The following is a 15,788-nucleotide window of genomic DNA, read 5'->3' as shown; positions in this document are numbered from 1 at the left end:
GTCATTGATTGGTATTCTCAACCTTCCCAGCTGACTTCCGACAAGCAAAGTCAATGGGGGAAGCTGCATTCGTTTAACAACTGAAGTGATCCAGTTGTTAAGTTGTGAATTGAGTTGCTTAACCTTGGCAAAAGATGTCATAACATTGGGTATGACTCACTTAATAGCTGTCTTGCTTAGCAATATAAATTCTCTGCTCAACTGTGGTTGTAAGTCAATGATCACAGCCCTGGGGGTGGTGACCCTTTGAGAGTTGTATGCAATGAAATTTCATTTTAATGTATGCCAATTAGTGTAAATTCGAAGTGACAATAGTTCAGCCTTTCATGTTGCCTCTCTGAAAAGGACCATTTTCTCATCTGTCTTTGAAATAGCATCATGAAAATGTTACACTCTTTTTGATATAATGAATAATTAAAAAGTAATAAAGAATACAATTGACATTTTTATTAGTTGAATTATATTGCAAAAGTCAAAAAATGTACAGCGGAATCTTCTTATTATTTCACTAGAAACAGGAAATTACTTTCTCTTTAACAAACAGGAGGAAAGGAAAGAAAAAAGCAAGTCCACTTTTCTCTACATTTACAAAGAAAAGGTTTCCTTCAAGAAAAAAAACATAGTTAAATAGTGCTTCTTGTTTATTTATTTCAGAATTGCTTATTTGTTTTTGAAATGTTATATATTTACACTGCATCCTGAGGCTGCATCCAAATTTCGGCAGCTTTAATCAAAATAAATATAATTTTATTCTATCAGCTATTCACTGTTAATAAGTTTGTTTTTATCAGTAGTAAGCATTTTGTAAGTGGCGGCTAATAATATATTTCTTCTCATCTAGCTGTTCTGCCGCTTGTTTTCTTTGCCTGCTCCAATTTTAATTCATGTTTGTAACTGGATAACCTTTGATACCTCAGATGGACTGAAGTCCAAAAGCATGTCTGATAACAAAACTCTTATTTTTAAGATTTCACCTTTTTGTTGCTTTAGAACTGGGATCTTCAAACTTGACAGCTTTAAGACTTGTGACTTCAGTTAGCTCAGGAATTCTGGGGGTTGAAGTCCACAAATCTTAAACTTGCCAAGTTTGAAGACCCTTGCTTTAGAAATAAACAAGCCACCACATTATAACCCTAATTTCTTTGATTGTGCAATTTTATTACTGAACAAAAAGCACTGATGATTTTAAAACATTCAAATAAATTATTGCAAAACCAGAAAAATGCACAGCCTTTAGAGGGGAGTGTGGGAGTGGCAAAGAGAACAAGCAACTGCAACGCATTAATTGTATTCCCAGGTGGAACCTATTACAGCTTAATGGGAAGTGAAAGATATATAAATTGCTAGTTAAAGAACCGTGGAAGATAGAAATATTTTCATGGTGTTTGGGCTTAAGACATACCAGTGAAAGAGAAAAAAACAGCATTTTGGTGAGCTCAGATGACATTTTTGCTCTGAAATCCAGTTTTCTTCTTTCCAAAAGCTCTGTTCTTTTAAAAAAAATGAAGCTGTGATTTTGTTTATCTGAGTATTAATAAACTTGTTGTGTTTAATTCCAGGATTCTCAGATTATGCTAACTCTAACATGGTCTGTTTAAATTTTTGTTTTATAAATCATTCTGTAGGGCTCAGCAGACTATCCAAAGATTATAAACCTTGATAACCAGTAAACCATGGCTAAACAAGCTATGACTTAGTGTCTCTTGTTGGCTTAATTATATAGATTTCTCAATTGTGATTTAAGAAAGCTTTAAGACTGTGTGTTATTCTTACTCATGATTAATTTAAGTTTGGTATATTTGATTAACCGCTTTAATACATGGGACCATAAATTAACCACATCACCAAGTTTGACCAGTATACTACTGTAGGCTAAAAGCATGGTTGACTTTTTTATGATTTAACATGGTATGCTAAGAAGCTTAAGTGTTGATTTGTGAGGATGCTGTTCATCTAATATCTTGAACACTTCTTCCTGTAAAATGGATAAAGCTAGTGAACACCCTCCACTTCCCATCTGGTGTCCTTTAATTGGATTAAGTAAGCGCCCCCATCAATTCATGATTGGAAAAGTTAGTTTTGACTCAATGCAGGGATACTGAATTGGGACTGTTGGAACCTGAATTACCACAAGATGGCAGCAGAGTGTTTCTCAATCTTGTCAACTTTAAGATGTGTGGACTTCAATTCCCAGAACTCTCCAATTGACATGGCTGGATGGGGAATTCTGGGAATTGAAGTCTGCACATCTTAAAGTTGACAAGGTTTGGTAACACTAGCATACTCCAACTCTGTTTTATTCTAGTGGGGAGGGGTGTCTGGATTTGGTATGCCCTGTAAAGCACACGGTATCCGTAGAAAGCTTGATCCCATATTTGCATTTTCACACCCTCTGCAGAATTCACAGTCCTACCAGTCCCAGCAGAGTTGAATTCCCCATCTAGGCAGCTGGGATCACAGATTTAATTTTGGACCCCTGATTAAATAAACCGCCTTGAATTTCCTCAGGGATCCAAGAGAGCATGTGTCCTCTTTAAAAAGTTGTCATGGTGTATCGCTGATAGAACAAGAAGTGATTACAACTCTTCTAACGCAGCTCTGTACAGTTGTCAGCAAGTTGAAGGATCAAGGGATGGCTGATGAGATGGGAAGACAACCACAGATCTCAGTTCGTGGCAAGGAAAAACCTCAGATGGGCCAGGATGCTCCAACCAAATCTGACTCTTTAAAAAAACCCAAATCAGGTAAGCAGAATAAAGAGGTGGGTTTTGACTCAAAATCTCCCCATGAGTGGATGATAAAAGTTACCTGTGGGCTTACATACCAGGTGACAATGAAGAGAAACTCCCATCCTTGTGTAACCCATCCTTCTATTTCATCCTTGTTAATCTTCATTGTTTCATATTCCCTTTTTATAGTTGGCAGAGTTTAGCCTGCAATACGACCTTCTAACCACTGTATCTCCACAGCTCGTAAAATCTCCTGCTTGGCATTCTGCACAGATTCAGCCACTGAGGTTCCTGGCTTAGCCTCTTGTGTAAACCAAGTCAATGGTGGTATTCAAAGCAATGATAATTAAAAGAAACCGTGAGATAATAGAAAGTGTAAAGTTATGGCAGTCTTATTGGCTTAAAACCTTAAAATGTTTTGGGTTATCTTTATACTATTCAAAAGGCAGCTTGAATTTTCCAGAGAATGCATTGCTCTTCTGTGCTTGCCATTGACTGTCTGTTCCTCATTATGATGTCAACAATGAATTGTGAATTTGCAATGTAAAATGTGCCTTTTCATCCTTGTGCCATGAGATCACTTGCTGGTATAAAGGATGCTGAGTTTACACTGCAAAATTGCAATGCAGATTTTGCCACTTTGCCTCTTGCACTGTGCTGTTGCTTATTTCTCTTGCATTCTTCAATCTTCAGACATTACCTGAAGCCAGAATTGCTCTTCAGTGCATTTAGCAGTGGAGTGAAACTCAATATGACTTTAAACACCTTTCTCCTTCACTCCCACTTTATCTTTCTAACTAGCTGCAGTATGAGAAGGGTGGATTAGAGAGACAGGGTGATGTTTCATCTGGCACTGAATTGGCCATTTTTTTCCTTAAATGAGCTCCTGTCTTCTTAAATTAGATTTTCTGCTGAAGTTTCATTTTTTTAAAAATGCGTGCTATTTTTAATTTGTTGCAAGCTGCCTTGTAATGTGTCAGGACATAAATATGATAAATACCTGTAATATTGCTGCTTGGTGGTAAGGCAAAAAGGTGGTATTATTTTTCAAGGGTGTGTGTGTCGAATTAATGCCTTAATGTACAGGCTGAGAGCTCCCCCTGCTGGAAAATTAGAGATAGTCAGCAAGAACTGAGATAATTTAACTTGAAGGAACTTTTATCTCCATAACTGCTGGGAAATAGGATAGGGTGAAAGGAGATAGAGATCACAGATGCATAAGGAACAGGTAAATTCCTTGTTTCTTCTCCACTCTTGATCTAAAGTGCACCCTGCCTACTTAGATTACCTGGTTTTGCCTTTACTTTGTCAACAAATAAACTTAATTTCAAATTTTGTCAATGTTTTTTTGTCAACCTGACTCTGTGGTTTCTTCCCCAAACACTTTAACCTGTCTACGATTGACCTCACCCCCTTCCTAAGAGGCCTGTGCACCAATCGTGCCTACCGTCCCTGTCCTATTGTTTCTTTTTATTTTTCTTAAAAGTATCCATCTCATGTATTCGAAACTATGTTAATTCACATACCTATATCTTGTAAGCGATTGACAAATCAAATAAATACATAAATAAATAATGTATTCCCAAATTCATCCCCTGCGATGAAGTTTCCATCTACAAACTGCCCTAAAGAGAAGATACTAGCTGTATTAACCCATGTAAGGCTAAAGCTTAATTAACATATTGTACCTCCCATTGCATTCAGCCCTTGACCCAGTGTCTTCCAAATCCGAGTAGCTAGGTATAGAAACCACATCTCGTAACCAACATGTATCATTGCTGACAATGCTGTTTTGTGCAAAACCAAAAGTCCAGATCAGTGTTTCTCGATCTTGGCAACTGGAAGATGGATGGATTTCAACTCCCAGAATCCCCCAGACATGCTGGCTGGGGAATTCTGAGAGTTGAAGTCCACCTACCTTCTAGCTTCTAAGGGTGAGAAATACTGGTCTACAATCTAGATGTAAACCACAAAGTTAGTTTAAAATGCTATGCTGTGCAGCATAAGATAAGGCACTGACAAATGCATGTTGATCAGTATAACTTTTTGGCTAAATATGTTGCACATCTGGTCTTTTTGACACTATTCTTTGCCTGCATGAAATATAATGAATGGACTTCAATTCTCTCTAGGTCTCCCACAATCCTGGAATACACCACTCAGTTCCAACAATGCTTGTTCTATGCAGAAGAGGCTTAAAAAGTCACCTCAGGTAGTAGCAACATCTCACACCCCAGTCTTCTCATCAACCTATGTTGTCAAGGAAGGACCCAGGCTGACTCTTCCTTCCAGGGCCTGTCTCCCTGCTAGTCGAATTCCTTGTCATATCAGCAGGCTTCCTAACCCAGGTCGTTCTTCAGGAAGTCATATAAGACTGATGGGTGGCCAAGGAGAAAAGTCGGAGAAGGTCCAGAAGCATCAGAATCCACCCCTAGGAACTCCAGACTTATATATGAAACAAGCCGCCCTTATCAAGCATGGAAATGAGGGTAGGTTGCATCCTGTGTTTCAAGGGTGGACAACTGCTGAAGCCACTCTTTTCACGTTTACCACTCCAATTCTTGCTTCCTTAAACCATGAATTCTTCTGTCAACTCTTCATGGTTAGTCACCAAATTTTGATCTTTGAGGGCTTCAGAGAATAAAACCAGAGGGCTATTCAGCCTTGTTTATTTATTTTTAATCATTTAAACTTATTATTACAAATAACTCAGGGCAGTGAACATATCCAACACACCTAGCTTCCTCCTCATGTTTTCCCCACAACATCAATCCTGTGAGGTAAGTTTGGCTAATAGAGGAGGACTGGTCCAAAATCGCCCAATTGACTCTACGATGGAACTAGAACTCATGGTATCAGGCTTTCTAGCCTCGTGCCTTAACCACTAGCTCAAATTGGTCCTTTGAATATTGAGGTGAGCTTTACTTCAGGCAATTTAGAAAGCATCAACAGAAAGAAATACCTTTTGGGCATTCACTGCTTGTAAAACCCCATGTGTTATTCTACAGTTCTCATCATTCCTACTAAACCTGTCTATGTAGCAATGATGGAAGCTGTAATCCAACACTCATGTGTATGTTTACAAATGGTAAAGTAGCATGTTACCTAAGGGAGGAAAATGTTACCTGTAGTGCTGCCTTAATCAGCACAAGACCAAACGAAGAAATGCTATTGAAAGGCTAATGATCTTGAGCAGGGATTCTGAACCTTGGCAAGTTGAAGATGCGTGGATTTCAATTCCCAGGATAGCCCAGCCAGCATAACTGGGAATTGAAACCCGCACATCTTCAACTTGCCAAGGTTGAGAAACACTAATCTTGGCCAATTCCTAAAACCTCGATTTCTTGGCCAAGGTTGGTACATATGAAAAGGGAGGGGAAAGATAATTTCAAATCAATAAATATTTACACTACTCTTATATCAAGGGTGCTTCAGTTTTGGATCAAACCATAGATAGGGATGGGCAAAAATACTGCAATAATTCTACAGTTAGTTTAATTGCATGGATCAATTTTTTAAGTGCCCTTTCCATATGCAGGATGCAAAGCAATTGCTGCCTTATTCCCCCAAAAGGGCCCGGCTGTAGTATTTATTAAATTCAGCAATGAGAAGAGAATTATTTCCTCACTAGATGGAGAACTAGGCGTAATACTACTTCTGTAGAAATTAGATATGAAGAAGGCAACCAACTCTAGTGTGTGGAAGCCACAAAGTGTTATGACGTACAGGTAGTCCATGAGTTAAGACCACAATTGAGCCCAAAATATATGTTGCTAAGTGAAACATTTGTTAAGAGAGTTTGCCCCATTTTACGACCTTTCATGCCACAGTTGTTAAGTGAATCATTGCATTTGTTAAATAAGTACCTGTATTTTTTAGACTATAAGATGCACATGGGCCCATTTTTGGCCTGCAGAGTGGTTCCGGATGCCAAGGAGGGCAAAAACAGGACAAGTGGAGGCCAAAACCTTATTTTTTTCTTGTTTTCCTCCTCTAAACGTAGGTGCGTCTTATGGTCCAGTGCGTCTTATAGTCCGAAAAATATGGTAACACGGCTGTTAAGGGAATCTGGATTTCCCATTGATTTTGCTTGTCAGAAGATAGCAAAAGCCGATCACCTGAGCCCAGGAAAGTGCAGCCGTCATAAATATGAACCAGTTGCCAAGTATCTGAATTTTGACTGCAATAGTTGCAAGTGTGAAAAATGATAACTTTTGCAGTGCCATTTTAACTTTGATTTAACTTTCATTTAAAAAACAGTTGTAAATTGAGGACTCCCTGTATATGGTGAAATGTTGGATTAGCAGAATGAACAAGTAATGAAACTTTGTTTCTCCTCAATCAAGAGCTTCCACCATCTGTTCCTGGAAAAGAGACTTTGACCTCTGTCAACCATCCTTTGAAGACAGAAAAGACTTCTAGCACACTTATTCAAGGTAGCCTTAAGAGTAAGACCTTCAAGAATGGCCCCGCCTTGCTCTCCACTTACCACGTTCTGAATAAGCAACATGGAAGCAAGATACCTCCCGTCTCACCAAGTAGTGATATGAAGGCTCTCTATCCTCCTGATGACCTTGATCTTTCTCCTCCAGAATTTGTTTCTGATGAAGTTGTTATCTCTGAAATCCCCCCTTGCAAAAAACACATTTCGAAACTAGCCCTCGATTTCCCAGAGCTGAATGTTCAGATGGAGAGGATGCCAAGCAATTTGTCAAAAACTGGAGTAGTTCCACTTGTGTATCCCCATCTGTCCACCCTTCCTAAGCGTCCCATTCCATCTTCTCCCACTATTCTAGATTTTTCACCCAGAGTAGGCCAGAAGAAAGGCTCATCCGAGAAGAAATTAGAAATTTTCGGTTCAGTTTCTTCCACATTTTCTACTAAGGAATTTGCAGAAAATATAACAGGATCCCCACCAGGTCAAGATTCTTCCTCAAATCATAATGATATACCAGACACCAAAATACTAAGTCCGAATTATCCTCTTTCAGTGGTGAAGGAAATGGTCCTCTCTGTATTTCAAGATGTAAGCAAAGAGGATGAGTTACTTCTTTCTTCCAGCACCCAAATATGTACCAGTATTGAGTCATCTAATGCTTCTGCCTTAAGTTCAGAAGAAAAAGTACTGGAAAGAATGGAGGAGAAATTTGATTCTGGAAATGGGTGTGAAATAGATGAAGATACATCTAACGATAATTCATGTATTCTTTTATGAAGCTGTAGAACAGAGGTCTCCAAACTTGGCAACTTTAAGATTTGTGGACTTGAACTATGAAGCTATGCTGACTGAGGAATTCTAGGAATTGAAGTCCACAAGTCTTAAAGTTGTCAAGTTTGGGGACCCCTGCTGTAGAAAGACAGGGATGGTGATGAAGAATATCAACAAGATGGGAAGTCAGCCCAGATGAATCAAGGCAGCCCAAATTTAGGATGAAGGGCTAAAAGTTCAGGTTGAATCAGTTGATAGTTGATGGATCTTATTGGGGTTGGGGTTTGTTTTTTATTTTTCTTTTGTGAAAAATGAGATTAGTTTTCTCTTATGCATGGTATATAAATGTAGATACAGAACTGTGTCTCTACCATTTTCTTTGTTATTCAAAACAGAGGAAAAGCCCCTGAATTCTTTCACGGTGGCTTCTGAGTAAGCATACCTGACGTGATGTTTTTTAAATATGGAATATTACAATCCCCAGAAGCCACCAGAGATAATGAAGATTGCACTGCAACACATTTGGTGGAGGCAGGTGTGTGAGAGATTTTAATAAGGAAAGGAACATAGATTCTGAAAATAAGGTATGGAAAATAAAATTTTCTAGGACCTCCTTGGTCTATATTTAGAAATCTAGACAGGAGGTTTTACGTTACAATTAAATGAGTCATCTTTGGAATCCAATAGTCACATTTTTGTACAACTCAAAAGTTGCCTAAAAATAAACCTTCTCTTCCTTCCTGTTTATAGTGTTTTTCTCCTCTTTGGTTGTACTTTCCTCTCTATTCTCATCCCTAAAGAACATCCTTGCCACGATACACATTCTCTAGACTTTTCATAAATTCACGTAGCTGATAATGACTGGTTGCCAGTTTACAGGTGTGGGGATTGCTTGTTTTCCTTCCTGGGGAAAACAAAAACAACCATAAGTCTCATAAACCCACTTTTCACATTTTTGGACATGTATTATTTGGTTTTGCCATGATGTGCTGTAAAAATAATTTGGACAAAAGAAGCTACAGGTAGTTTTTAACTTACTACTGTAATTGAGCCCAGAATTATGGTTGTAAGTTGTGCCAGTCATTAAGTGAGTTATCACATGACCATGCTTGATTTTATGACCTTTTTGGGGGTGGTCATTAAGCAAACAACATAACTGTTAAGCAAAACTATTGTTCACAAAAACAAAAGCCTTTGTTTTTTGCCAGAAACTACCGTGTTTCTCATATAATAAGGCTGAGTCTTTTTTTTTTTTGAGCCCCGAAAAAATGGCTAGGCTGTCTTTTCGGGGTAACTTAATTCCCCCCCACTTGCATCTTCGGGCAGGTAGGTGGCGACGGCTTGGATATTGACCTCGGCGTTGGTGGGGCACTTTGTATCAGGGTCAACGCAGGCAGCACCATATCCGGGTGTGCAACAAAAGTACTTCCTAACAGCAAGCCCCCCGCCATTCCCCCATTTCGCATGTTTTAATATAGGCCTTAATTTGGGGGAGGAGCTTAATTTCATTTCATGCCTATAAAACATGCAGGGACTTCCTATTGGGGGAGGCCGTATTGTTGGAGAAACAGGGTATCAAGGTCACATCACTGGGTTCCTGACCACTCATGTGATGGTGGGGAAAAGAGGTGTGTTAACTTTGAATTTGGGTCCTAAGTGTCTTTTTTGCAACTTCTGCAAACATTCTGTAAGCAAGCGGTTGTAAGTGAAGGACTTACATCTGTCGAAACCCTGACAGACTGCTTATACTGAGCTTTGCATATAACCGATTGCATCTAAGAAATCTCCCTGAAATACAAATGAGAAATTCCTCTTACTGAATGCATCTGCAAAATCTCAAGCAATACTTGGTCTCAAGACCCCCTCTCCCGCTTTGGAGATGATTAGACTATTTTGTGGAAATAAAAAGTTTGAAATGTGGAAGTTGGGAGGAGCTGGCGCCGCAACAATACGGTTTGCAATCGAGCTCTTCGATTGCAGCCAATATCTTCGTTTCCGGCTGGTCCAAACGGACCTAAGCTGTCCTGTAGGGACGGCTATTGTGAAGAGCGTATCCTGTGGATTCCGGGGACACCGCAAAATCCCTGGATGACCCGGGAGAAGCTCTTTTTGCTGGCAGCGGAGAGGCAGCCCCCATGCTGCTGAAGTCGGGGCAGCTCCAGAAAGAACGGGTCTGAAAGAGAGTCTGTCGGTTGGGTGAGAAATCTTTTTTTTTAATTTTTCGAGGTTTGAAAGTTCACTCTGATTACTAGAAGAAACCTGTGTGATTTTTTTGACAAAACTGATTAAGCGGCGTTTTTTTCAAGGGAGACGTCAAAGCGAGGCTTTATTTGCATTTTTTTTTTCTTTGCTACCGGACTTCATTGTTACTTACTGGATAACTGGACTGTTCCTTTTTATATTTATATATATTTTATTCTCCCTTTGGATTTTTCATATTCTTTTTTTTTTTTAAGGCTAGAGGCTCCCTTTGGTTACTTTTTCTTTTTTTCTTCTTTTTTGCTTTTTATATATATCTATATACTTCCCGCGGGCTTTTTTATTTTATTTTAATTATGCTGTCCTGAGAGGAGGGGGGAAAGTGAGAACTAAGAAACTTTGTAACACTGCCAACTAGAGGCTTGGAAATATTTTACTTGAATTGGAGAGAGATGTGAAAGACTCCTTCTCAAGGACATTCCCTGATAAGATAGAGGAAGGAGCCCTGTAGAATATTATTACAGGTGCCTTTCTGGATTCTTGTCTATAATTAAATATCTATGGTTTAGCTTTGAAGCTTGTGGGAAAGAGAAGGGAGTCATAATTAGAGCCTTGGACAATTAAGCAGAGGGCAGTGTATTGTTTCCTACTTTCTTTTTCTAATTTTTTTTTTTTAGTTCCGCCACCCCCTCCACCAGCATTACCCGATATTTTTATTTTAGTAAGGTTTTTATTCTCAACCTTTATTTATTTGCAAGGGGAAGCCTTTGAATTTTTCATTTTGATTTTATTTTGATTTTTTTCCTTTCCTTTCCATTGGGACTTTTGCTTTTCTTTTTAATGTATATCAGTGGACTATCTTTTTTTTTTCTTTTCTCAATTGAGATTTTCTTGGCTGGATTAAGGTGTGGAATTTGAAGAAACTTATTTTTTTTTGTTCTTTTTTCTTTTTCTTCTTTTTGGCCTTAGTCTTGTTTATTAGTATTATTACTGGGTTTTTAACTATTATTATTTTTATTTTTTCTTGTGGATTACTTTATATTTGGATTAAGGTCAGGAAGAACTTGAAGAATTTTTTGTTATTTCATTTTTTCTTTTCCTTTTCTCTTTTTCTTTTTTCATTTTTTCCCCTTATTATTGGGTTTTTTATTATTGGCTTTTTTCATTTTGGATTATAATTGGCCGCTCTTTTTTTTTAAATTGGATTAAAATTTGAAAGAATTTGAAGAGCTGGAACCATCTAAAATGAGTAAGAAACTTATACCTTCGGTTGCCTCTGTGTCTACCTCTGCCTCCCCACCATCTGGACAGCGTTCAATTCAGGCAATGTTAAAGCAAGATAAAGAAAAAGAACAAGAAAGAGTAACTTTACAGATGATTATGCAAGGAATTCAAGATCTTAAGATAAAAACAGATACCATTGAACAAAGAACAGGGAGGACGGAGGAAAAAGTGGAAAATATTCAACAGATGATGGCAAAGTATGAGGAGAGACTTCAAAAAGTTGAAGAAGGGGGTAAACAAAGAGAGGAGAAGATTGGAAATATTGATAACAGACTAACAGTGATTGAACAAGAAGAAAGTGGGATGCTGAAGTGGGAGATGGATAGGTCAGAATTTTATCTTAGATTTCAAAATATAGAAGAAGAAAAAGGACAAGATTTGGCTGCGATAATGATAGGAATCTTGGCAGACGCTTTGGAAATAGCAGAAGAGAAGATGATGGATGGAATAGATGAGATATATCGAGTTTTTACAAGATATGCGATGACAAAAAAATCTGCCCAGAGAAGTCCATATTAGATTTACTAAAAAATCCATGAAGACACAAATTTTACAAGTGGCAAGAGAGAAGACATTGAAATATAAAGGTAAAGAAATTTTGGTCTTAAAACAAATACCTAGAAGAGTGAGAGAGATGAGAAGAGAATATCGATTCCTGACCAAAATGTTATTGAAAAAGGAGGTGACTTACAGATGGCTGATCCCAGAAGGATTGATGTTCACGTGGCAGGAACAGAAACACAGAATTGATTCAATTGAGAAAGCAGAATTGTTCTACGCAGAATTTTTTGGAGGGAGAGAAGAAGAGGCAGAAAAGGAGGTTTCATTAATTGAACCTCAAGAGGAACAAATGGAGATTGGAAAAGAAGAAGGTGCAGTAGGTGGACAGGTGGATATTAAAGAACAGCGTGAATCAAGACCCACGAGAGTGGTTAAATCTAAATATAAAATATAACCATGGAAGAGAAAAAACTGATTACAATAAATATAAATGGACTGAATTCAGCTGCTAAGAGAAGGAAGATTTTTCATAAATTAGGGAAATTAAAATTTGATATAATTTGCTTACAAGAAGTACACATTAAAAAGCAACATGAACAATTGTTAGTACAACCAAAACTAGGGAAATTGTTTACTTCTTTGACTCAATGTAAGAAAAGAGGGGTGGTTTTATATATTAAAGAGGCTATCCCAGCAAAACTGATCTACGCAGATGAAGATGGGAGAATATTAATGGTGGAAATAATGGACAACAATAGAAAGATACTTTTGACTGCAATTTATGCCCCGAATGATAAACAGGAAGAATTTTATAAAAAATTACATACCAAGATGGCTGGACTGGACTATGTTAATATAATTATGATGGGAGATTTCAATGGAGTCGTGGACAATAAACTCGATTATATTGCAACAACAGCAAAGTATAATAGAAAAATTCTTCCTAAATCTTTTTTTAAAATGATAGATGAATTAACTCTAAAAGACATATGGAGAGAAAGAAATGTTAAACTTAAGCAATATACTTTCTATTCAAATAGACATTTATCATGGTCCAGACTTGATATGATTTGGATCTCAACAGATTTAATATCTAGCGTTCAAGAAGTAAATATTGAAACAAGTACTTGGGCTGATCATAACCCATTGACAATTAAATGGAAGGGACAAAAAAAAAGATCGAGATACTATAATTGGAATTTTGTGATTTAATAGCAACCCCAGAAAAAGAAATGGAAGAAGAGAAAAGTACTAAATGAAATAATCTATCTGGATTGTTTGGTGACTTTGCATCTTTTGGGAAACTTTCTTTTCTTTGTTTAAAAACACTCGGGTGGTTGTTTTGGGAAAAATTTCTCCTCTTTATAATGGCACCACTTTTGGATGAATTTAAAACTGAATATTTAAAATATAAAAAGGAAGAACAAGACTGGAAAGATACCTTGGACATTCTTTTTCAATCTCTAGAAATGGCGGTGCATTCCTATGGAGAATTGATTGCGCAGCAGGATAATTGGGACAAAGAAGGAACCATTTTTGATGAACATGTGACCCTATTAGGGGAGAAGAAGGAGGAAGAGGAAAAGGAAAAAGGGATTCTAAAACCTAAAAAAACAACCAAAAAAGATAAAAATGAGTTGAAGGGTAGATATAAGGTTAGAAAACAACAAGAAGGGGGAAAGCACAAGGAGAAAAGGGAGGTGGAAAGGCAAAGGGGGAAAAAGGGTAAGGAAAAGAATAAGCAAGGGAGAAAGGAAGGGGTGAGAAGTCTCAATGATGGGAAGCAAGATCTGAAGACCACCACCCAAGCAATAGTTAAAGCCCTGACCCGTTTATTTGCCACCCATGGACTCCCTGACACGCTGGTGTCTGACAGTGGCCTGCAGTTCACATCATGTGAGTTCAGTATGTACGTGGCTAACTTGGGCATCAGACACATCCTTACAGCTCCCTTTCACCCCGCTAGCAACGGGATGGCTGAGAGAGCAGTCAGGTCAGCCAAGGAGGCACTCGCCAGGTTTGGCCAGGAAAACTGGCACTCTAAACTGTCTCGTTACCTTCTCAGCCAACATACGACGCCTTGCACCACTACTAACAAATCCCCTGCCGAACTGTTGATGGGGAGATGCCTTAGGACCACCCTGGACAGGTTACACCCCCACTACTGCCCAGACACCCCTTTAGGGTCTGACAGTCTGGTCAGAGACTTTGCCTTGCATGACCTGGTGTACGCCAGGAACTATGCGGGGGATCCTTTGTGGGTACCAGGTCAAGTCGTGTCAGTCACAGGTCCAAGATCCTACAGGGTCCTCCTGGAAGATGGACGCTTGTGGCGGAGACACGTGGACCAACTCAGAAGGCGGCGGAGAAGTGCGGACGATACCGACCCAACCCAATCTGCCAGCGCCAAAGTCTCCCTGCCGGTGCCAGACGGAAGCTCCCTGCGGGACCCGGTCTTCCCCGTCGATCAGGAGAGTTTGCTGGAGGACCCAAGTTTCCGGCTAGAGTCACCGAACAAACAGCTGAGCGAGCCAGTTTGCCAACCGGACCTAGCGACTCACCCAGGTCAGCCCGAACAGGGGGGAATCGCTGAACTCTCAGAACACTATGCCAGGTCAAGCCCATGCCCCAACGACCGTCGAGGCGCGTCGCGAGGGCCTGGACTTGACACCAGCCAACAGTTTACCCGGGCTGCGACGTTCTGGTCGCCAGCGCAGACAACCTACTTACCTACAGGACTACGCATGTTCCCAGCTGGGGGAAAGGAGTGTTATGTCTTTGGAACTGGTTGGAGTTCCCAACCAGGTTCGCTGTTTGAGCGGGAGCACCAGCCGCTCCCATTGGCTGGCTCCGTTTGACAGTCGGCTATAAAAGCCGGCTGTCGAGCAGAGCCAGCCCTGTTGTCGCCAGCTAGTCTGCTAGTTAGCAAGCAGACGCGACAACCCTTTATTCTCTGCAATAAAGCCTTGTTCGTTGTACGCTCTGGCTCTTGCCTCTTCCTTACCATCGCTCCACAACACTTTCCAACTCTGTTAATTTGTAAAATTCCTTGGAAAGTTTGATAGATCAGGAAGGACATGGAATGAAGCAGCAGGCTTTCTTCTGTAGGTTCCTCTGCAATCTTTTGGCTGGGTAATCTTACAGCCTAGATTTAGTGCTCTTTCAGAAGAGCGCTAGAGAAATAGCCTAAGTGGCAGTCCCTGGGATGGAGCTCTTAGACTCATGACTGCTGGCTGTCAGGCAAGTTGACAGATGGCTAAACCAGATACTATGAAATCTGCCTATACTCATCCTGCTTCTTCCTACCTGGCAACTGGCGGTGGTTTTTCTTTCCAAGAAATAATCTGCATCCAAAATACATCCTCCCCTTGGTAACACACGTCCATAAACTTTTACTTGATGAGGTAAATGTAAGTTACCACACCTTCTCTCACACATTTTGACATAGTGCTTAAATCCAACTTTAAAATAACAGTGGTCATGATTAGCATGTAGTGGTTAAGGAAGTATTTCTCAATCTGGACCATTTTAAGATCTGTGGACTTCAACTCCCAGGATTCCCCAGTCAGGATGCTGATTAGGGAATTCTTGGAATTGAAGTCCACACATCTTAAAGATGCCGGGGTTGAGAAACACTGGGAGAGCCACATTCTAATTCATCCTTAAGTATGGAAAGTCACAAACACTACACACTCTCCTGGCCCAGCTTGTCTCACAAGACTGTTGTTGTGAGAGAAAAAATAGGAGGAATGGGTATATCATCTTGAGCTGCTGAATAAAAGATGTATATAAACCTAAGAAAAAAGTTGTCTGAAAAGATCTGCATTTCTTCCTTTGTAATCAGCGTTTTATGAGAAAGAGAAAAC

The 15,788-nt window shown here is 39.4% G+C and overlaps 1 protein-coding gene across 1 annotated transcript; it reads left to right on the top strand.

Moving 5' to 3' along the window:
* The first annotated feature begins 1,235 nt into the window (after positions 1–1,235).
* Positions 1,236–8,683, top strand: LOC148124410 (uncharacterized). Its single transcript, XM_087915513.1, has 4 exons — positions 1,236–1,430; positions 2,597–2,744; positions 4,862–5,218; positions 7,076–8,683. The coding sequence occupies exons 2-4, from the start codon at positions 2,633–2,635 to the stop codon at positions 7,942–7,944; spliced, it is 1,338 nt and encodes a 445-aa protein (XP_087771639.1). The 5' UTR covers positions 1,236–1,430; positions 2,597–2,632; the 3' UTR covers positions 7,945–8,683.
* Positions 8,684–15,788: the final 7,105 nt, after the last annotated feature.

This window comes from Pseudonaja textilis, chromosome Z (genome assembly GCF_049901715.1).
Source record: "Pseudonaja textilis isolate UNSWEBS1 chromosome Z, rPseTex1.2, whole genome shotgun sequence".
Classification (NCBI taxonomy): Eukaryota; Metazoa; Chordata; class Lepidosauria; order Squamata; family Elapidae; genus Pseudonaja; species Pseudonaja textilis.
Note: the sequence above shows the minus strand (reverse complement) of the source record. Positions and strands in the feature narration are given on the sequence as shown.